This window comes from Solanum tuberosum, unplaced genomic scaffold, assembly GCF_000226075.1.
Source record: "Solanum tuberosum cultivar DM 1-3 516 R44 unplaced genomic scaffold, SolTub_3.0 scf00338, whole genome shotgun sequence".
In the NCBI taxonomy this organism is placed as follows: Eukaryota; Viridiplantae; Streptophyta; class Magnoliopsida; order Solanales; family Solanaceae; genus Solanum; species Solanum tuberosum.
Window position 1 is genome coordinate 247,097 of NW_006239263.1, and position 22,331 is coordinate 269,427.

The window sequence follows — 22,331 nt, forward strand, 5'->3', positions numbered from 1 at the left end:
CATTTCTTTTTTTCTATACATCTATTGTGTTTTTAGTCCTTGTTATCTCAATACCTTTACCTCAAGGGAGGTAATTTGTTGCAAAACTAGGGACGCAATGAGACAATGGGATTCGAAAAAACACGAGGGGTCGTTTGGTTATCGGGATTAGGCTACTCGTACTAAAGATTTTGTTCGAAAGGATCCTCTTATTCTCATGGCCTAATTTAGTCGACCCTTTTTTCTTCTCGTGAATTTGAAACCAAAATGTAGAGATAAGTATTGAAAACACCTCTGAACTTTGCGTAAATTGATACTTTTGTTTTTGAACTATTGACCGCCTTAAAATATCCTTCTACTTGACTAAATAAATTTAAATACACCTCTGATCCTACCACATGGGTGAAGTACACTCCTAAATTCTTGATAAGTTTAGGAATATATTCAACACTTCTCTTGGTTTTTTATTAAGAGTATCATGCTCCTACAAGAGTTTGAGAGTTGAAACCACTTGTTATGTCATGTGGCAGATCGTGGATATATTTAAGTTCAGTTAATCAAGTAGAGGGGTGTTTTAAAGACTGTCAATAGTTTAAGGATGAAACTAACAATTCACACCAAGTTTAAGGTTGTTTTCAGTACTTCTCTCCAAAATGTATATTATAGTTGTAATATTCTATTTTGATTTAATAGTTAACATTCAAGCAACAAGAAAAAAATTCTGTTTTTACAAAAGTAAAATATAAGAAATATTGGAATTGCATTTTATCTTGTGTTTGGTTGTTGGTTTTAGTTGAAATTGGTATAATTTTTTTTATTGAGATACTAATCTTGATATACTTATTATGTGATGTTCGGTAACTGATGACGACATATTTCATAACAAATCTATGTTGAACCTATCGATTCAATCTATTCTTAGAATCAAATTAAGACACAAAAAAAAAAAGAATATTTAAAAAGGCACAACATTCTCTGAGGGCATGTAATGTCTAGTTGTTTTAGTCAGAATATCTATAGTAATGTCTCTATTAGATTTTACGATTGGAATAAGGAAAAAGTTAATTAATATGTATTTTTGCCTTAATTAATTTACATTATTATTATTATGGATTTACGGTAGACATTAGACATTGTGGTTAATTTGGTGTACTTTCAAGCAAGGACGATTCTGTGTTTTTACCTATGGGAAAAGCTATAGCCATGTCCCTTCTTCCATTTATGGGACATGGTTCAATTATTAATGTTTTGTGAATTTAATATTATTTTTTTTTAAAAATAAAAATAAATATATATATATATTTGAAAAAGACATTATAAATAATATTCTTTTCGTTTTAATTCTTGTGAAGGTATTTGATTGGGTACAATGTTTAAGAAATATAAATTTTTGAAACTTGTGATCTAACATAATGTGTGATTATAAAAATTATTTTATTAAAAGTAAAAAAGTATTTTATAATCAAATATTTCTTTTAGTAATAAAATAAACAAAAAGATGGTAGTAAAGTGATAAGGACTTATTGAGGATAAAACATTCTAAGTTCTATATTTGGGAATAAAACATTCTTCATCAAAGGTGACTTTGTATCAAGAGGGACTTGAATTCGAGATTTCTGATTAAAGATGAAGGATTATTTACTACTTTGTCACAATCCTTTGTCGATTTTTGCATTGTATCATGACCCAAGCCAACTACTTAATTAGCAAGTCTATGATATAGTCAAATTGTTATTAAACATACAAACATATTATTCTTTTTGGATTGACTAAAAAAAATGATAAATAAAAGAAATGAAGGGTATAATATAATAACTCAAAATATTTTTAAAAAGTTATACTCCAAAATAAAAATTATAACTTTCTTTGATTCTTCGTAATAATGATACTTTTTTGAATTTTTCACCTTAATAGTGATATCCACTTTGAATCTCTGATTAATGTGAATTCACACCAAATTTTATTCTCTTCAAATTAAAACGTGTAAAATTATGAATGGAAAGTTTTTTTTTTTTTTTTTTACGTTTACTTAAAGATGTCTTATTTATCCCTTTATTTTTTGTCCTATATTGCTGCCTCTATCATATCACATAGGAATCTAAGTATTAAAATGATTCCAAACATCTATTTTGGTACATAATGATTGTGATATCCACTCATAGTACTAAGATGCAAAATGGCTACAACCAAAATCGAACAAATGAAGAATACCTTATCTGGACCCAAAAAATAAAGTGTAACAAATCTTTATAATAGTCTTACAAAATTTTATTATTCAATTGATGTAAACTAATAATACAAAGGATTTTAGGCATTTATTATTTGTCTTTAACATTAAAATATCTGAAATCAAATGTATATTAGGATAATTAATGTATTGCCTTTGGATTTGAACACTAATTACAAAATAAAGAGGCATGCTACAGTTGACAGATTACAAAAGTTTGGCATAGATGTTCCTCCTACATGTGTATTCTGTTAAACTGCTGATGAAACACAAGACCACTTATTCTTTGAATGCATTGTTACACAAAGCCTATGACATAAGATGCTAATACGGATGGGCATACAGAGAAAAATTGGTACTTGGTAGGATGAAGTAGAGTGGGTTGTTAATGTTGGGAAAGGCAAGCACAAAATAAATGTGCACGACAGGGCAATAGCGAAAGAAAATTTAAGTCAAAATTTTTCCTTCTATTTGAACCAAGAGAAGACAAAATAATGCAAGAATAAAACTATTTGGGCAGCAAACAAATCAACACATGAGACACCAAATTTAACGTGGAAAACCTCTTCGGGCTGAAGAGTAAAAACCATAAAACCAAAGCTCCACTATAATCAACAAAAGTTACAAAAGTGTTCTCCAAAATGGTCACCAACAAAGTGCCAAACAATTACAAGATAGCACCAAAAACTAGAGAAATAGAAGGAGCATAAACACCCAATACGCAACTACTGTTCACGAGCAAAAATCTAGAGTTACAGGACTCCAAATCATCCTCTCTCAGTTTCCAATCAAAGATTAAGTTGAAAGGAACAGGCTGTCCAAAAATCAGCTCAATCGGAGAAGAAAAGAAGTGGGAATCGCAATTTGAAATTGGTTGCTAGGGCTTGTGCGAAAATCTGCACTCTCTCACTTTTCTCTCTATATGGCTGCTCTCAATCTCTTGTGATTCTTCAAAATAAGACATAAAAGAAAGTCTTACATATGAACCATAATAATGGACTTATGGGCAAAGTGAGCTAGTCAAATTGGACTAAATTTATCCACAAAGGAAAGGAAGGAGATCCAAAACCTTGAACTTTTATTTAAGTATAACTTACATAAATCTCATAGTTTAAGACTTAAATTACATTTTATTCCTACCCTTTTCTATTTTACAAAAATCCCCTAAAATATCAGCCATCCGGATACATAATTGGCTGTCCAGATACATAAATGTTGTCCTACAGTAAATGTTAATCTGTTGCGCTAAAACAGGAAATAAATCTGAAAATCTAATTAAATCTCATAAATTACGCTTGTGTTTCTTTTTACTATCAATTAGACAAATTTAATATATGTATTAATTTGCTTCATATTTATTGTATCAGATACATAGCTACAAAATCTTCACATTTTGCCTCAAACTAAACAAACTTTTGATAATAACAATTTTGTATCACCATTTAAGAATTTGATACATACTTGTGTGGCACTTTAATGTATCATATATATAAGTTAATAAGTATCATATGTACTGTTGTGTGCCAAGATCGCTATTATGTAGTCATGACACATTGTTATGTATCAATTTGTACAAAAAAAATTACCACACATATTTAGCCATGAAAATAGTAAGATTTATGTATCACGCATATGATTTGATAGTGTGTACGGATACACATCCTTCTAAAATTGAATAAGGTAGAAGATACATAGTCACGATACATGATAACTGATACATTTGATAGAAGTTTTTTATCAAGTATCAAAACTAATATTTGAACATGATACACTGTGCATGATAAATTGTAATGTATTGTAATGTTGAAACAAAGACATTATACATTAATTAAGAAACAAAATTAACTTAATACAATAAAAATCTAGTTAATGTATCACAAACTATAGTCGTAATATGATTTAGTAATTTGAACACGATACATTGTACATAATGAAATTGTAATGTATCATAATGTTGAAACGAAAGAAGTATACATTAATTTAAGAAACAAAAATAACTGAATACATTACAAATTTGAACCCATATATATCAAAAAAAGATGAACAAGAAAAAATCGAGAAAAAAAAATCAACAATCTGATTTGTTTTGACTTCTCCTTCTCAACATTCACTTTAGAAGCTGTTTTTCCACCATTGAAGTTTGTTGGGACATTACAAGTGGGATTTGGTGATTTCACTAAGTACACCTTGCACTTGCCGATATCTGCTTCGATTAATGATTTGGGCGCGATCTGAAACTCACTATTCTTGTCTGTTATGGCTGATTGAACAATTGCATTCTTCCCGTTGTAGCAAACTAGTCTCGCAGAAGCTCTTGCAAGAATACTATCATTAATTAGCGTAACCATTGAATCATATTAAGTTCAATTCCAAGAGAAAAAATGATTACAAGATGATATAAGAATTTCAAATTCAGCGTGCTTGAAAGAGTATTACTAGAATACTAGAATAGGTGACCCCACGAAAAATATTAAGAATATTTTGAAGTCGAAGATGCTTCCTTCTTCAAGTAATTGGGTAAGCCCAATATTGAAATATGAACTTTTATGCATATGTATTAGCAATTTTTGAAGATGAAATTGAAAACTGAAGTTATGAAAAGAGATCTATCTCTTGAATAACTTGAAATCATTAATTCGAAAGAGAAAAGATTTGAAATTCAAAAATGGATTAATGGGGTACTTGTGGAAAAATTTGTGGCGTGAAAAAGGGAGCAAAAAATCGTGGGAATCTAAAGTTGGAGAAGAAGAAAAGGATGGGAGAGATTTATGGAGTGAAATCAGGAAGTGATAAACATGAGTTTGGGGAGTGGGAGTTATGTATCCGGTAGTTTTGTGTTACACTAAAAAATAAGGGATAAGGGTCTGAAAAATATCCTAACTTTGGTCGGATTTGCTGTTGCGTTACTAAACTTTCATGAGGACCTATTACCTTCCTAAAACTATTTTAATACCGTATTTTAAACATATATATTTGCCCATGTGGACCTAAAAAATAATGCAAAATTATAAATAGTAATGTGTCCACGTGGGCACATATATACCTTTAAAAATACACTATTAAATAATTCAGGGGGTAAAAAAATGTGGTAGTAAAATAGTCTAGGGAGGTAATAGGTCCTTATGAAAGTTTAGTATCGCAACAGCAAATCCGACCAAAGTTGAGGTATTTTTCGAACTGGTAGGGAATAATGAAAATTATGGGGGGAAAAAGGTGTTTATATAGGTAATTTTTCCTTTATTTATCCACATAGGAAGGGAAAAAGACCCAAAACCCAACAATAAAATGGGCAAAGAAGAAATCAGGAAAAAGGAGTACAAACAATTGTTTGTTTGCTTTGGTGATAACTGTTATGGAGAGAGCGCAACTTGATCAGATTTCAAAACAACAATTATCATATGGAAAAAATCTGTAGAGAAATAATTTCATTCATGCATACACGAGGAAGAAACGAGAAGACATGACAACCCATGCTGATGCAGATGACCCAAAATCCTTGACATGAAAGACAACAACAAGAACCTTATCAGCAAGTTTGAAAAGGGAACTACGAGTGTAGAGTAAATAATTTACAATTTTGATAGGCTATGTAAAAGGAGTCGAAATGATTTTTGATTTTCTCTGCTTATTTGATATATATATAGAGAGAGAGAGAGAGAAACAATGGATCAACACTATTTGGTTTTGTAATGAGCTAATTTGATCTTAATAAAAATTGTTTTATTTACCAAGAAAAATAATATGCACAATTTATTTTTGTTAAAACATACTTAATAAATATTAATTCAAACAGAAATTAATTAATTATAAAAAAATTATCTTTAATAAAATAAAATAATTATTTGATTAAAAATGAAATATTTATGTCCGTTAGTAATGATGGAGATGGTTTGTAGTAATAGTGATTGATGCTATTGGCTAGTAATAGTTAGTGCTAGTGACTACTGGCTAGTAATGTTGGTGATGATAGTTGTGATGGTGAAGACAATTGGTATATTGTAGTGGTTGGCGCGATAGTGGGAGGTCATAATAATAGTGAAATTGGTTGATGTTAGTAGTCACGATAATAATATGTGATGATGGTTCATAGTGCTAATGATAGTTGATAATTATACTAGTTGTGAAGATAATGGACTAGTGGTGATGACAATGAATAATAACTAGGCATATTACATAAACATGACATTTAACTTGACGTCAGCCGACAATTATGACCTTTAACTTTGGGTGTGCACAAGTAGAATATGATAGTGATCAATAATAGTGATTGACAACACGACGATGGTAATTATAATTGTGAGCCACTCTTTTTATATTTTCACTCTTTTTTTTGTTGCCTTAAATAGGGTAAACTAGTTAAGTTTAAAAAAAATTAAAAGAAAGATAAAATCGTAAATTACAAAACCCAGGAATTAGGTCCAAAAACCCTTTGTTCATTCTCTTCTCCAGTGAGCCACCAAAACTTTCTTCGCTTCTAACTCTCCAATGGCGATTCTGGTTAGCTCCAAAGCGGAGCTGAAACGTAGAGAGAAGCAGAAGAAGAAGGCAAAATCAGGAGGATTTGAGTCATTAGGTTTAAGCTCTAATATCTTCAGAGGAATCAAACGAAAAGGTTACAGAGTTCCTACGCCTATTCAGCGCAAAACAATGCCACTTATACTCTCTGGATTCGATGTTGTTGCTATGGCCCGTACTGGTTCTGGTAAAACGGCGGCGTTCCTTGTGCCTATGCTTGAGAAATTGAAGCAGCATGTGCCTCAAGCTGGTGTTAGAGCTCTAATTCTTTCTCCAACTAGGGATTTGGCGCTTCAAACACTTAAGTTTACCAAAGAACTTGGTCGATTCACAGGTGCTTTGCTTTTTCCTCTCGTATTTGGCTTGTTTGGATAATTGTTACCTATTGTATTGTATTGTGTTGTGTTGTTAATTTTAATACAATGCTTGTTTTTATTGCTACTTAAATTGTATTGTATAGTATTGTTAAATCCATACTTAGGTTAAAGACTAAAAGTCCCATTTTGTGTGACGTAACAAAAGAAAGGAGGGAAGATTGTTAGAATTACCGCTTTTCGTGTTGGTGCTATGAGTTTTAGTCGAATTACCTGTAGCCTCAAATGGTAAAAGCTGATTTTTTTTCTCGTTGATGCAGATATTCGGGTTAGTTTGTTGGTTGGTGGTGATAGTATGGAAAGCCAATTTGAAGAATTGGCACAAAGTCCTGATATTATAATTGCAACTCCTGGTCGGCTCATGCACCATTTATCTGAGGTTGATGATATGTCACTGCGCACTGTGGAGTATGTTGTTTTTGATGAAGCTGATTGTTTGTTTAGCATGGGTTTTGCTGAGCAATTGCATACAATTCTCACCCGTCTAGGTGAGAATCGCCAGACTCTGCTTTTCAGTGCAACTTTACCCAGTGCCCTTGCTGAATTTGCCAAGGCTGGGCTTCGAGACCCTCAGCTTGTGAGGCTTGATTTGGATACAAAGATAAGTCCAGACTTGAAGGTTGCATTTTTCACTGTAAGACAGGAGGAGAAGCATGCTGCACTTCTGTATCTGATTCGTGAACAAACAACTTCTGATCAGCAAACTATAGTTTTTGTTTCCACCAAGTATCATGTTGAGTTCCTCAACATTCTTTTAAGAGAAGAGGGTGTTGAAGCTTCTGTTTGTTATGGTGATATGGATCACGATGCTCGCAAAATTCATGTTTCTAGATTTAGAGCAAGAAAGACCATGGTGCTCATTGTGACTGATGTGGCTGCTAGAGGAATTGATATTCCACTGCTTGATAATGTTATCAACTTTGATTTTCCTACCAAACCTAAACTTTTTGTTCATCGAGTTGGGCGAGCTGCAAGGGCTGGTCGTATTGGCACTGCATATTCTCTTGTCACATCCGACGACATGGCTTATTTGTTAGATCTTCATCTCTTTCTATCTAAACCAATCAGGGCTGCACCAACTGAGGAAGAGGTTTTCCAAGATATGGATGGAGTCCTGTCCAAAATAGATCAAGCAGTTGCCAATGGAGAAACTGTCTATGGACGTTTTCCACAAACTGTTCTAGATCTCCTCTCAGATAGAGTTCGGGAAATCATTGATCATTCAACTGAACTAGAAACTCTGCAAAGGCCATGTACTAAAGCATTTGGGTTGTACTCAAAGACAAAATCAAGGCCTTCTAAAGAGTCCATTAAAAGAGTAAAAGACCTACCCCGCGAAGGGTTGCATCCAATGTTCAAAAATGACCTCCGTGGTAATGAATTATCAGCAATGGCCTTTTCTGAACGCTTGAAGGCCTTCAGGTTATTCTACAAGTCCTTTTATATTTTTGATTGTTATGTTGTCCATGGAGGAAGGATATTATTTCTGTTCTTTAACACTACATCTTGTTATAGACCTAAGCAGACAATCCTGGAAGCTGAAGGTGAAGCCGCTAAGTCAAAAAAACAAGTAAATTTCTTATCTTTTATGTTAGCTGCTATTATATCAACTAGAACATGGAGAACTTCAAATTCCTGTTATAATATATGGTCTCGAATGCAGCTTGTGCTTATTTTTCTACAGCTCCTATTGGCTTTCACATCATGTTTTTCTGACTAGTATCTGGACACGTGACCCCATATCAATGAGTATAAACTTTTTAAAATCACATAATATTATTAAAGAATCTTTTTGAGTTATAAAATGGAAGTTAAAGAAATAATTCTTCATACTGAAAATGATGAATGTTAATCTTATTAGTTAACAAAGAAACATACCCAATATAAATCCTCGAAAACGCAAACAAAATTGATCGGTCACGTGTTCATCATTAATTGTTGATATGTATATCTTGTGTACAACATTACCTGTTTCAAAAATAAATTAAAATATATATCATCTTGTGTATGAAATTCGTTCAGCTTATGTTGGCTAGAAATGTTGACAAAATTGAAGTCCTTTGTTTTTGTACGTATTCAACAACACAAAACTTAAAAACATTGCACACACAGAAAACTATATTCTTGACATAAAAACTCTACATAAACGAACTACAACAACAACATACCCAGTGAAGTCCCCCATTAAGTGGGGTCTGGGGAGGGTAGAGTGAACGTAGAGCTTACCACTACCTTGGGGAGGTAGAGATGCTCTACATATATGAAGCAAAAAAGTATTAATTAGATAAAAATGAACACAAAGGGGTGATGTGAAGTGCCAACTTCTTCAGAGGCTGATACAGTTCTCTTCTCAATGGGAAAAATAAGTACGACTTTGCAATAAAGAAAGTCGATCACTTTGATAATTGAGAGCAACGGGTAGCATGTTATCCTGACCACGTTTTACAAATTGGAAACAAATGTTTTTTCTAATAGTTTAAGCCTCTTATTCAGATTCTAATTGTATATTTAAGTCTTAAAGACAGTTTCTTTCCCGTTAGTTCCTTTTAGTTTCAGATAACCTTGCTTAAACATACATCACAAACTTTATATTTTCAAAACAACTTATTCAGAATCATAAGGGCCAAAGAAATGCTCAATTTTTGTGATAAAGATGAAGATATAATTACAATTTAATGGCTAAAATTAATTTGAGATGTTTGGCTTCAAATCAAGCTAAAGTGTTCAAGAAGAGATACAACCAGACATAAAGAAATCAACTACAAAGAACAAATCTTACACCTCTACGCATCACACATGAGGAAGGGTTACTCCTAGGTTGTTATAAAAGTGCGATAGCGAAAATTTTGAATAAAATAAGATCATAAATTCTACTTCATACTGCCACTGAAGACTCTTTATCTCTGAAAAATGTTAAATATGTGTTTAGGTAGTTGCATACTATCCACCGCAAATGAATTTTGTTTTCTCCCTTCGGTCAAATTTATCCAACCTCAAATGCCTAAAGTTTATCTCCATAACCACATTTCTTTCTTTTCGTTTGCTATCAATTCCATATAATGCTCTGTGTATTTTTCCAAGTATAAATTTCAACAATAATAGTAATTGAAACTGCATGCACTTGTTACATTTTTGTTTCCCTCTTCCATGAAATAGACAAATAAGCAAAATAGAAGCTACATTTGAGACATGCATAAAATATTTTTTTCGTAAGTCATGAATGAAGCAAGTTCACAACAATTATATAGAAGGCTAGATAGATTAAACAAGCAGTCATATGAACTACAAGAAAATTGGACAGGATTATTCTAGTAAAAACATAGAGAGTTTTTCAAGGTGCTTGTTTAGACTCCAAGTAAAAAAAGTGAGTAAAATAAAAGGTTTAACTAGTTGGTACATATACATGCGCAGCGTTGTAATTCTTTTTCAAGACCCTGAATCTTGACATCAAAACATATAATGCACTCCTGCGAACACCTTTTCTTGCCTCTCTCCATTTTACACGTACTTATGGTTATGGCGCAAAATTTGACCATTTGTAGAATGGTCTTTTCCTCACTGTACACAAATACAATATATAGGAACCTACCTCTAGAAAATGCCTTCTCCATTATTGTGGAATAAATTATAAACTATATTCTGTGTGTAGTTGGCAAGTAACTGTTAAATCAAAGCATGAATTCGCTGCTAAAGGCCTTACACGCAGAAACATAAATAAATTTAGGGAGTGAGTGAGACCCAAGGGTGACACCCTACTGGTCAATGAAGTGGTTGAGAACCATGAGGTCTCAGGTTCAAATTCAAATCCCAGTGGAAACAAAAATATTAGGTGATTCTTCCCATCTGTCCTAGCTGGAAAGTTACCTAGTAACTAAAGCTCGTGGGAGGTGGCAGGTATCCCGTGGAATTAGTTGAGGTGTGCGAAAGCTGGCCCGGACACCACAATCATTAAAAAATAATATCAGGGAGTGAGGGTTAAAGAATGTGTAAAATTTAAACTACTGGTAAATTAAAAAGGTAATGAACATGAGTACTTGAAGAGTAAAAGCATATGAAATTTTATATTGTATTTATTTAACATGAAATATTGTATGCTCTTATTACATTGAGGTGCATTATGTCGAAAGTAGTTAAAAGCTTAATTCTAGAGTATATGTAGTACCAAAGGTAATGTATTCTAAGATTTCCAGTTAGATGTATATTTACCATCATGTCTTCGGAACTAATGTGTTACTGGAATTCTTAGTCAACTTGCACCTTGTTCTTCCCCATTCCCAAGTATGTCTTAGAGGTGATTCTTAATTAATATTTTGGATAACCCATGCAGAATCAAATGGTTGATGTGATGAAGATGAAAAGAGCTATTCATGAGGAGGTCATCAATAAAGTTCGTCAACAGCGCTCGAGTGTTCCTGCTTCAAAGGTGAAGCTCCTTTCTGTATATGATTTTTTGTTTAGATGTTCTTTGAGTGTGCTCTCTAGTTGCTTTCATAATACAGACAGGAAATCTAAAAGGACAAGGTATTCTATGGATCTGTAACACGATATTCTCAGATGCTGGTAGCTTTTGAAATTATTGACTTAGAACCTAGATACTCTCTTGAAATTCCTGCATTATGGAATGAGATGCCCTTTGTTTACCAAGTTTAGGTGTTGTACAACTTTCGCAATGGAACATGGATATATGCAACATGCGTTGTTTCATTTCCAGTTAAACCACAAACCTCAACCTGGTGAAGAACACATGGGTGTTACTTGTCAAATAGTTAGTATATAAAAGTTGTTTGATATCTGCAGACTCTTATTCTTTTCCTGATGGGTGTATGCCTTCATTTTATGCTATTTTTCTTTGGTACAAAGTTCGAAATGAGCTGGAGTATGTGGGAGTCGTTGTGTTGTCTTTGTCTTAGTTTTTGGAAAGATATCCTTCACTCTAATAAAACTATCCTGGTGGGTACTGTAGTTTCTTTCTTTTGCTTGATTTTTTTTGGTTTTCAAATAAGAATGTGGATATGGCAGACATGGATTTGCAAATGGGTCAAACACAGAAACCAAAAGACAGGGAAAATCACATTCTCACTGAAAAGTCAATATGAGTGAGTTGTAATACTGATGTTTAGGCTACAAAATTGAGGATATATTGAAAAGTATCCTGAGATTTCATGTATCTTCTTGATGCCTTTCTAATACAACAACTTACTACAAAAAAAGAGAGAGTATCCAGAGTAGAAGATTAGTGCCGTAGAACAGTGATTTTTTGCTTGGCCTGAACAAGCATGCTTGTATTTGGGGGAAGTGACATGGTGTCATGGTCCAGCTGATATGACATGCATGATTTGAAAATGGGTCAAACACAGAAACCAAAGGGCAGGGAAAGAAAATCACATGCTCACTGAAAAGTCAATATGAGTGAGTTGTAATACTGATGTTTAGGTCTACAAAATTGAGGATATATTGAAAAGTATCCTGAAATTTCATGTATCTTCTTGATGCCTTGCTAATACAACAACTTACTGCAAAAAAAGAGAGTATCCTGAGTAGAAGATTAGTGCCATAGAACAGTGATTTTTTGCTTGGCCTGAACAAGCATGCTTGTATTTGGGGGAAGTGACATGGCGTCATGGTGCAGCTGGCACTATTTAGTTGTTGGAAGTTCTCCCTTCAGCTATCTTTTTGTGGAGAGAAGTTATCTTCTAACTATTTGATATGATGTTATAAGAATCCTTCTCACCATATGATTTGGTCTTATAATTTGCAAATGGTGATTAAATGTGTTCATTTGAATTTTGTTTCTATTCTATTGCAGGAAGATGATTTTGATCCCACACCTTCAAAAAGGAAGGAGAAACAAGGTGTGTCCTCGTTCACTCTTCCTTTTTGTGGTTCTGTCTCATTAAATCATCTGATCAGACATATTGATACAAGATGTATTATCTCATCTTGGAATAGGCAGATGTGTAGTTATGAGCCCTGTTATAATTTGATTTTGAACATATTGCGCCCCATTCATCAAATGGAGTAGACTTAAAAAGACAGAGTGCACCATTTAGATGAAGAAAGATAAAACTGTTTATGTGATCAATATATCACCTTATTGATATTCTCATATTCTGGATTCTGGGTGTAAGATCTCGACAGTAACCCAAACTACCAAGTTTTGGTTTTCAACTTCTTTTTAGAGTAGAGAAAAAGATTCTATTTCTTACTTTTCCAATATGTCCATTGGGTGTAAAACTGTGAGTATTTTATTCAAGTAAACTACTCACAGTTAACTGAGGATAAAATACCTCACAGTTATCATTTAAAAAAATAACTCACAGTCCATTAATGGGACATAGAATAAGTACTCACAGTTATCATTTAAAAATAATAATAGAACACTCAATTATGATTGTAAGGTTTAGAGGTGAGGGAGGGATATCCTATTAGAAAGGGCGTCACTTCAACCCATGAGTTTCAAGGTTCAAGTCACCAAGGGAGCAAGTGGAATAAAGTATTGTTGGATACTCGAGGAGGAGTATTGGTTTGGTGGGGTCTATGTCTGCTGTATCAAAAAGAAAATGAAAAGAAAAAAGGACTGTTAGGTCTAGATGAGGAAAAAAAACAGTATTGGTTTGCTTATTTGTTTCTTTTGCAGATATAATATTTATTTTAATTTGGTCTTCTGTTGATTTGTTCTTTTGCACTTGGACAGTTTCTGGTTCTAAAAGGAAATCAAAGATTTTTAAAGACGAGGAGTACTTCATAAGTGCGGTACCAACAAATCAGGTAAATAATTAACCGTGAACTAGGAGATTGTCATTAATCATGTGATTCTTAATATTCTGTGGATTTTTAACTTCCTGCTTGTGAGTTTTACGCTTTTCATGTTCTTTTATTTGCATCTTGTGGAGTGACTAATCTAACTTGTATTCCGCTGCTGGCAGCATTTTGAGGCTGGACTCGCCGTGAGGGGAAACCATGGTTTTGAATCAAAAAGGTAAGCTTCACTATCGTTTCACCTATTATACATATTAGCATGGAAGATAGAGGTTTAATGTTACACATCTTGAAGTAGTTTCTTCTGCTTTCTCATGTGTTTATGGTTGAAGATCACAAGTTAATGTTTAGCTTTGAACTGCTAATACAGCATAATATGCTAGCAATCACGTTAGGGATCCAATATAGAATCAATAAAAGTAAGAATGTGCGGAAGCTAAAAAAAACAAGAACAGAAACATATAGATAGAATTTGAAACAGATCAAGAAATGTAAGAATGAATCTTGAACTTCAAGATAACCCTAGACTCACTCTTAATTGATTCCTAGCAACAACAATTTGCCAATGGAATAGGTTACTCATCCCTGAGCCCTATATATAGGGGTGTTCTTTTTGTTATTTTCAACAGAAAGTATAATCAATTGAATTGAGAGGACTTCCCTTTGAACTCTTGTAGTGGCTACTCTTGGATTCATTCTTCAACCTTCCAAAATCAACTCAAGGGGTGTGGGTTCCATAACCTATTTTCTTGAGCAATTCTCTATCGAAGGATTAGTCCTAGAAGGCTAAGAGATCAAATCCTATACTATTTTGAACAACAAGTCCTTTAGGAAAAGTTATAAAACCTAACTAGGAAAAGAAATAGGAACTTTGACTAGGAAAACTGAAACGAAGCTTTCTGGATGGAAGGCTCAATATCTTTCACTTGGAGGAAGATTGATCCTCATAAACTCTGTTGTTGATTCTCTGCCCACTTATGTGATGTCTCTATTCCCAATCCCAGGAAAAGTAGTGGAAAATCTAGATAAGCTAAGGAGAAAATTCCTATGGCAAGGCAACAAGGATGGAAAAGGCTATAGCTTAGTAAACTCGGAAACTGCTCTGCTTAGCAAAGACAGAGGGGGGTTGGGAATTAAGAATTTGAAACTACAAAATGAGAGCCTATTGAAGAAGTGGTTGTGGAGGTACACTGAAGAGAGAAATACCCTCTGGAAAGAGGTGATTATAGCTAAATATGGTGAGTTAAACCCTTGGTGTTCAGAGAACACAACAGAACCTTATGGTGTGGGTGCATGGAGATCAATTAGAAGCTTGTGGCCACAAATGGAGACAAATTTATATATCAAGGTGGGAAGTGGCACTAAAACAAAATTTTGGAAGGATGTTTGGATAGATCAATCCCCTCTTAGGGATCTCTTTCCAGATCTTTTTCAAATTTGTGGAAATCCTGATTCCTGATGCTAATGTTGGTGATTGCTGGACTGAACAGGGTTGGGATCTAGATTTTAGAAGACTTCTCAATGATTGGGAGGTGGAAAGGGTGGCTGAGATATTAGGGATGCTAGGTGGAGTGAACATAATCGCAAATGCCACAGACAGTGTGGAAGCACAGCAAAGATGGCTTTTTCTCAGTCAACAATGCTTACAGAAGAGGTTTCCAGGTGATGGCAGGGAGACCAAAACACCTCTGGAACTATTTTTGGAAGGGGGATATGCCTACAAAAGTGAAATGCTTCACTTGGCTAGTGATAAAGAGAGCTTGTTTAACACAGGAAGTACTTTAGAAGAAGGGTAGACAGCTGGTCCCTAGGTGTTTTTTATGCAATTTGACAAGTGAAACTAACCGCCACCTTTTCTTGCATTGTAATTACACTGCTCAAATCTGGAATCTGTTCCTTGGCATTTCAAATCTGAATTGGACAATGCCAGAACGTACATCAAACGTGTTGAAGAGCTGGGTAAAAGAGAGGAGGCACCAAGAGTCAGAAGAGATGGTGGAGGTTAATACCATCATGTATATGGCGTCAGTTTGAAGGAAGGAATAGTAGATGCTTCGAAAATAGATCCAATTCCATACACAAGGTCAAATGGAATTGTATAGTATCTCTACTTTTTTGGTGTAAACAGTTGTGTATATTAGATACAGATCAGATTGTAGATTTGTTAGGAAGTTTGTAATTGACACTTTTTGGTGGTGGCCAGCATGCCCTTAATGCTGAAGAATACAACCTTACCAGTTTTAAAAAAAAAACATGTAGCATTGATGACACACTTCCCAAACTAACCAACTAAAATAAGTGAAGTAATAGCACATGGTCTTCAAAACACATGCCTCTTGGACCAAGAAACACACCAATGACGTGAACAATTGGTCGTTTTTTTTTTTGTGATGACAAGGGAAACCTGTTGCCGCTACCCTTTGGATGCGCACAGGGTAAAAACCCCGCTCCTATGCAATAGCTCGCAAACCCCATAGGAGAGGTAACCCGCACTAGGTAAGCCCGGTGCGACGAGCTCGACCCAGAAGGTAAACCCCTTGCTTTCGCTGGCAAGGGGTTTCGAACTTGAGACCTCCAACATGGAAGTTCCAAACCCAAACCACTGGGCCACCCCGAAGGGTAACGTCGTTTTTTTTTTAAATTGGTAACTTGCAATTGGTCGTGTTTTTGGCTCCTCTTAAAGCCCTCCTTCCTTAGGAGTCAATTTGGGGCATTTTATGGGATCCAATCTTCTTCATCTTGGACTTGGACCATGAAATAAGTGTAGAACTTAGCCAGAGTTTCTCCACAAGTCTCGAGATCTTCTTCGGTTCTTCCACAATAAAGCATCTTCTTGTTCTCCCATTATATCTCAACAACCTTAGCTTGTATCTCCTTGGCTTGAGACCTTGTGAATGACCTTTTTGGTGCATCCAAAGCTTCATTTTTGTCCATGGAGCTATCATAATACGTCAGAATTTTTTCCAATTTCATGTTCTACATCTTGAAATAAATTCTTCCGTATGTAACTATGAATGAAAAGGAAGAATTCTAATACAGCAGTTTGTTTGCTTCAAACTGCCAATATGTGTATTCAGTATTGCAAAGAATTGAAGATTCATCCTAAATTGACTAGTTTTGCGATCTACCTAATGTGACACTTCTCCTTTATCAGGACTTGAGACACCCACCATACTAACATTTATTGACATTGTTTCTTTTTGGCATTTTGCACAAATTAGGTTGGATGCTGCTGTTCTAGATTTGGTAGCTGATGACAAGAATGGGTTGCAGAAACAAAAGGTTTCATATCATTGGGATAAGGTACTTATAATTGACGAATGACGCTGCCTTTTTCTTGTAATGAGTAGTTTTTCTCTAGAAAGCTAATTGCATGTTCTGAACACAGAGGAGTAAGAAATACATCAAGCTCAACAATGGAGATCGTGTTACAGCTAGTGGGAAGGTACTTTTTTTAAGCCCTTGCATGTCATTTTTTGTCTGGACCAGCAAGCTTGATGAATAGAACATCTAGTTTTCTTTGAAGTGTGGCAGGAGAGTTCAAACAAGCCTACTTTTCATGTTGTGAGCACCGAAAAGATGTGACGCCCCCTTCCCATAATAACTTTGTATTTGATACGTTAAAATATATTCTCCTCATAATGAAAATATCTACTAATGCTGAGGAAATGAAATAAAACATTGGAACTTGTCATTTGCAAATTAAAAGGCCCACCTAACACACATGCTGAAATAGGGGATTGATTGATCAGAAAGCTCAGGCAGAAAAAAGTGCAGCTTGTTATTTCGAGTTTAAATCAACCCCCCCCCCCCGCCCCGAATTGTTATAGTGAGCCATGGAATTGATAGATCTGATAGGTTCCCTCTAAGGAGAGAAGAGACATACGTGTGACATTAATCTGTAAATACTTTCGCTTGCACCTTCTGGGTGCTATTTAAGTATTTATTAAAAGATTATGATAGAGCTTATAAATCAAGTTGCTTATTCGTAGATCTCATGCTTTTGATGATGCAGATTCCATTTTGTGTTGTTGTTGGTTGGTTCATGGGAAAACCAATGGACTTGAACTTCCAATTGTTTGAGACTGCTACACTCTTTATCACAGTGCTAGTCGTGGCATTTATGCTGCAGGTTCATCTTCTAACTTACATCCTTTTGGCACATCTCCTCCCCCCCCCCCCCCCCCCCCCGCCCCTACTCTTAATATCATTTTGAACACTTTATCTAACTGAAATATAATTATTGCATTAAATTTCATCATAGTCTAAGTAGCTCTAAGGACTTCGGAGTATGGAGTCTGATGGGTCTTTATGCATTTTCTTTGGTATTCGCTTTCTCTTGGACACGTTGGAGATTAAGATGGTATTTTTTTTAAAGTTAAATCTTTTATGTATCAACTAGAGGACATAACCTATAGAATAACTTATAAGGTTGATACTGTTTTGGTTTTTTCCTGTCAGGGTTTCATCTTTGAACTGTATATGATATTTGATGCATCATGATTTCTGTATAAGGTGGGGAAATGATTTGAAATCATGCTTTGCCCAAAATACTACCCCTATATACCTTAAACCTTTTGTGAAGTTAATCAGTTATGTGTACTAAACAATGAAAAAGAAAGGGCTTAAACCAAACACCAAGTGAAGGCAAACGATTCTGCTTACTATGATAAGGATGTAAGCCTAGTGATTTTATAGAAGCAACACGGAGGCAGTATTTGGACACTATTATAGGTTCCCATAGATGTGCTCTTATTTGACTTGACCTTCTTGTTGCATTATAGGATTGAGTTTTTCTTGACTTATACTGGGCAAAGCTTTCAAGTTTTCAGGCCTCGGTTTTCCAAAACTTTTTTCATCTTTTTGTTAATGGTGTGCAGATAAAGACAGAGAGCGGCTCTAAGGGAAAAACCAACAAAACTGGGATATACAAGAAGTGGAAAGACCAATCACACAAGAGAGTATCTCTTAATGGAACTAATGATGGAAACTCTGCTGCACAATCAACTAGTTTAGCTGGTAATGATTTGGAACCCCTCTTCTAAGAGAACTTGACATTATTAATGTTTAGTGATGAATTCTACATATTTCTTGGTATATTTGATGTCCCTCTCACTGCATTCAGAGTATATTATGGTTACGTTTCCTCCCAGGAAACATGTGCTATTATGCTGCTCCATGTTGTTTCCTTGGTGATGGAAGTTCAAATTCATTTTGTTTCATATATCCTGTGAGCTTATGTTGTTTCAATCAAATGAAAGCTTGTAATTTGACACATAGTATCTGCTTACATTCAATGAAATGAAATCATGGTTGATGGTTGTGACCTTGTGCTGTTTGAATAGGTGGTCCTAGAGGTCAAGATGGTGGCAGAAATTTCAGAGGTGGGAGAAACAATAGGTCAGTACCTAACGCCCACGTGCGATCAGAAATTAAAGATGTTGATCAAGTTCGGAAGGAAAGAGAGAAGAAGGCCCAAAGAGCATCATATTTGAAGACCAAGAAGGGGAAAAAGGCTTACAAAGGTGGCAAAAAGGGAAAGGGAAATGGAAAGGGTAAGGGAAAGGGAAGACAAGGTTGATTCCAGCTTATCAACTCATTTGCTCATGATGGGGATCTTCACTTTGCAAGCTTACACATGCAAATCCAGAAGAACACTTGTCTATTCTTATAATTCAGTGGAAATAAGGTGAAATTTCCATTGTATACTTGTGCAGCTTCGTATGCAATAGGCAACCATTTTTATAGTAATTATCGGTTGGGAACATAGACTGCCATACCGTGTATGAAACTTCCGGCTTCTCTCTGTCGAATGGTTCCATGCTTTTTATAGAGGTGAAATAGCAGAACTCTACAAGTACTTTTGATAGAAAAGTTGTACCAGATAACATTTTCATTTAGGGAAGAAATTATATGTGCTTTCAACTTTCTGAATTGAATTTTCCTTTGATCCGCTTTAAAATGCAGTCAATAGTCTGGACTCTGGATGGATTAGCCAGCACTTCTATCAAATTTTCCAAACTGTTTATAGTTACACAAGGAAAACAAAATTTATAAAAACTAACAGTAACTGATAAAACCAACATCAAGCAGACCATTGTTGATCAAAGCCAAAAAAAAGAAGAAGAATTTTCAGCCCTACTGCTAAACTTGAGATCAGAAATCCCTATCACAAACATGAATAAGAGCATCTATTGAAAGAGTTCAACATCACCAATAACAGTTTAACATAACTCATAGTAATGGTCTTTAACATATTGTTGCGACAATTCGCTAAAGATAGAACACCATGAAGAAGATACATAACATATTAAGGATATCAAGAAGATGTATTTGCTTTCTCAATAGCCAAGTCACAACTAAATTCTAACATCAACAAAGAATTCTGGAAAAGAAAAATGCTCATTACTCTAACAAAGAATCAATCAATCCAAAACTAGAACGCGTGAGTTTCATCCTATACCGATCATCACACCAAACATAAATTCCTAATATCCCTAGCACAACAATGAAATCCCCTCAAAGGATGACTAATTACAAAACTAGCAGCAGCAGCAGCAGGAGCACAAGCCTCCAATGTTGACGATCCATCATTGTATAAAAAGAATGGATCTTTCAGCAACTCTTCTGCAGATGGCCTAACAGACATGGGAAGCATACATTTCTCAATAATATCTTTCAATCTAGAGTCCTTCACCTTTCCGAGAGACGCAGGCTTTACACCAGTGTACACTTTCTTAAATATTTGAATCCCATTGCTACATTCCATATACGGATATTCACCAGTAACCATCTCAAGAAGACACATTCCGAATGAATATATATCAACCAACTCGTTGTATTCTCCATCGTAACACTCTGGAGCCATGAATTCCGGGGTACCTTTAGTCTCTTTCTCTTTCACAAACTTACCCTCCATAACACGAATCGCCAACCCAAAATCTCCAAGAGTAATTTCCTTCCCACCACTATCAACAAACACATTGTCACACTTAATATCTCTATGAATGATCTTAGGGTTTTGGCAATGGAGAAAGCTCAAACCTTCAAGAATCAGCCTGCCCCAATTTTTTATACTCACCAAATCAGCACCAACACCATTATCATTATCATTAGAATTCGCAAGATACTTTTTCAAGCTACCCGAAGGGAATAACTCTGTAATCATGTGAAGAATTTTGGACTTGGAATCGAACCAATAACAGAAACACTTCATAACCCTTTCATGGTTCAACGATTTCAACAAAATACCCTCAGCGAACAACTTTTCAGGGTTTTCTAATGGCTCATCTACTACGATTTGGTTCCAAGCAATTTCAATTTGCTCAACACGATCATACCCTATGTACACTTCTTTATAAGCCCCTCCACCCAACATATCACTGTATCTAATAAACCTACCACACGGAGATTTCTCTACAACTCTGCGCAACTCGCAATTCATCGCGAAAAGTCGAAAACACAGAGATCGAAACAGAAAAAAAGATTACTGGTTTTCAAAAAAAGGTTCGATTGCAGCTGAGAAAGAATCCATCATCATCATCAATGAAAAACTTGGTTGAAAACACATGAATTTCTTCATTGATCGGAACTGAAGGAAGCAAAAGAGTTGATGAGAAAAATTTGTATACAGAGAAATTACCTAATTCGAGTCCAACTGAGATTCGGATCAATAAAAATTAGGGCTTCTTTTCTTCCTACTTATATCCCGATTTGGATGGCTAAAAAGATGAGAAAATTACGCGGATAAACAAAAATATACTCCTCTGTCAAAAATAGCACCCCTTAATGTTTTGAAAAATGGGTTAGATGATAAATAATATTTTGTTCGTTTTAAAAAGAATGACATCCTTTCCTTTTTAGTCTGTTTCAAAAAGAATGACCTCTTTCTATTTTTGGTAACATTTTAATTTCAGTTTTCCACGTGACATGTTTAAGGCCACAAGATTAAAGGGTAATTTTATACATTTGACATAACTTTAATTTAAGACCACAAGATTCAAAAATCATCTTTATTTACTTAAACTCCGTGCCAAATCAAATCAGGTCATTTTTTGTGAAATAGAGGGAGTACTTATTTAATAGTAAGGGTAAAATAGACACAAAGGGTAAATTATCTTTTGATTTTCTAAATTGGACAATTATTGGTGGACAACTATTTTTTAGTATATTGTTGGACGGAGGGAGTACTAGTTAATCAGCTATAGTTTGAATTAATTACGGCTCGCAACTTAATTTTAGTTGTAATTATGTCCACCTCTCTCCATTCTCTGGCCTCTTTTCTCGCTTTATATACATACAAATACAAATTATACATATACATATATAATTATATGATAGATATACAAATGCAATAGCCTCTCTCCACTCTCTGGACTCTCTTGCTTGTCTCTCTCGATCTCGGTTGCCAAATATACAAATACATATGTATATTAGTTACATATATTTAATTTATTCATATACAATTCGACAGATAA

General features: G+C 34.7%; 2 protein-coding genes across 2 annotated transcripts; one reads left to right on the forward strand and one right to left on the reverse strand.

Annotated features, from left to right (window-relative positions):
- Positions 1-6,585: 6,585 nt before the first annotated feature.
- Positions 6,586-19,793, forward strand: LOC102582465 (putative DEAD-box ATP-dependent RNA helicase 29). The gene is made up of 11 exons (XM_006360969.2): positions 6,586-7,055; positions 7,356-8,517; positions 8,611-8,665; positions 11,423-11,518; positions 12,902-12,947; positions 13,790-13,863; positions 14,022-14,074; positions 17,076-17,157; positions 17,243-17,299; positions 18,735-18,873; positions 19,200-19,793. The coding sequence occupies exons 1-11, from the start codon at positions 6,692-6,694 to the stop codon at positions 19,433-19,435; spliced, it is 2,364 nt and encodes a 787-aa protein (XP_006361031.1). The 5' UTR covers positions 6,586-6,691; the 3' UTR covers positions 19,436-19,793.
- Positions 19,794-20,323: 530 nt separating this feature from the next.
- LOC107063341 (serine/threonine-protein kinase WNK8-like) lies at positions 20,324-21,298 on the reverse strand. Its single transcript, XM_015315085.1, has one exon. The coding sequence runs from the start codon at positions 21,296-21,298 to the stop codon at positions 20,324-20,326; it is 975 nt and encodes a 324-aa protein (XP_015170571.1).
- Between the last annotated feature and the right edge of the window lie 1,033 nt (positions 21,299-22,331).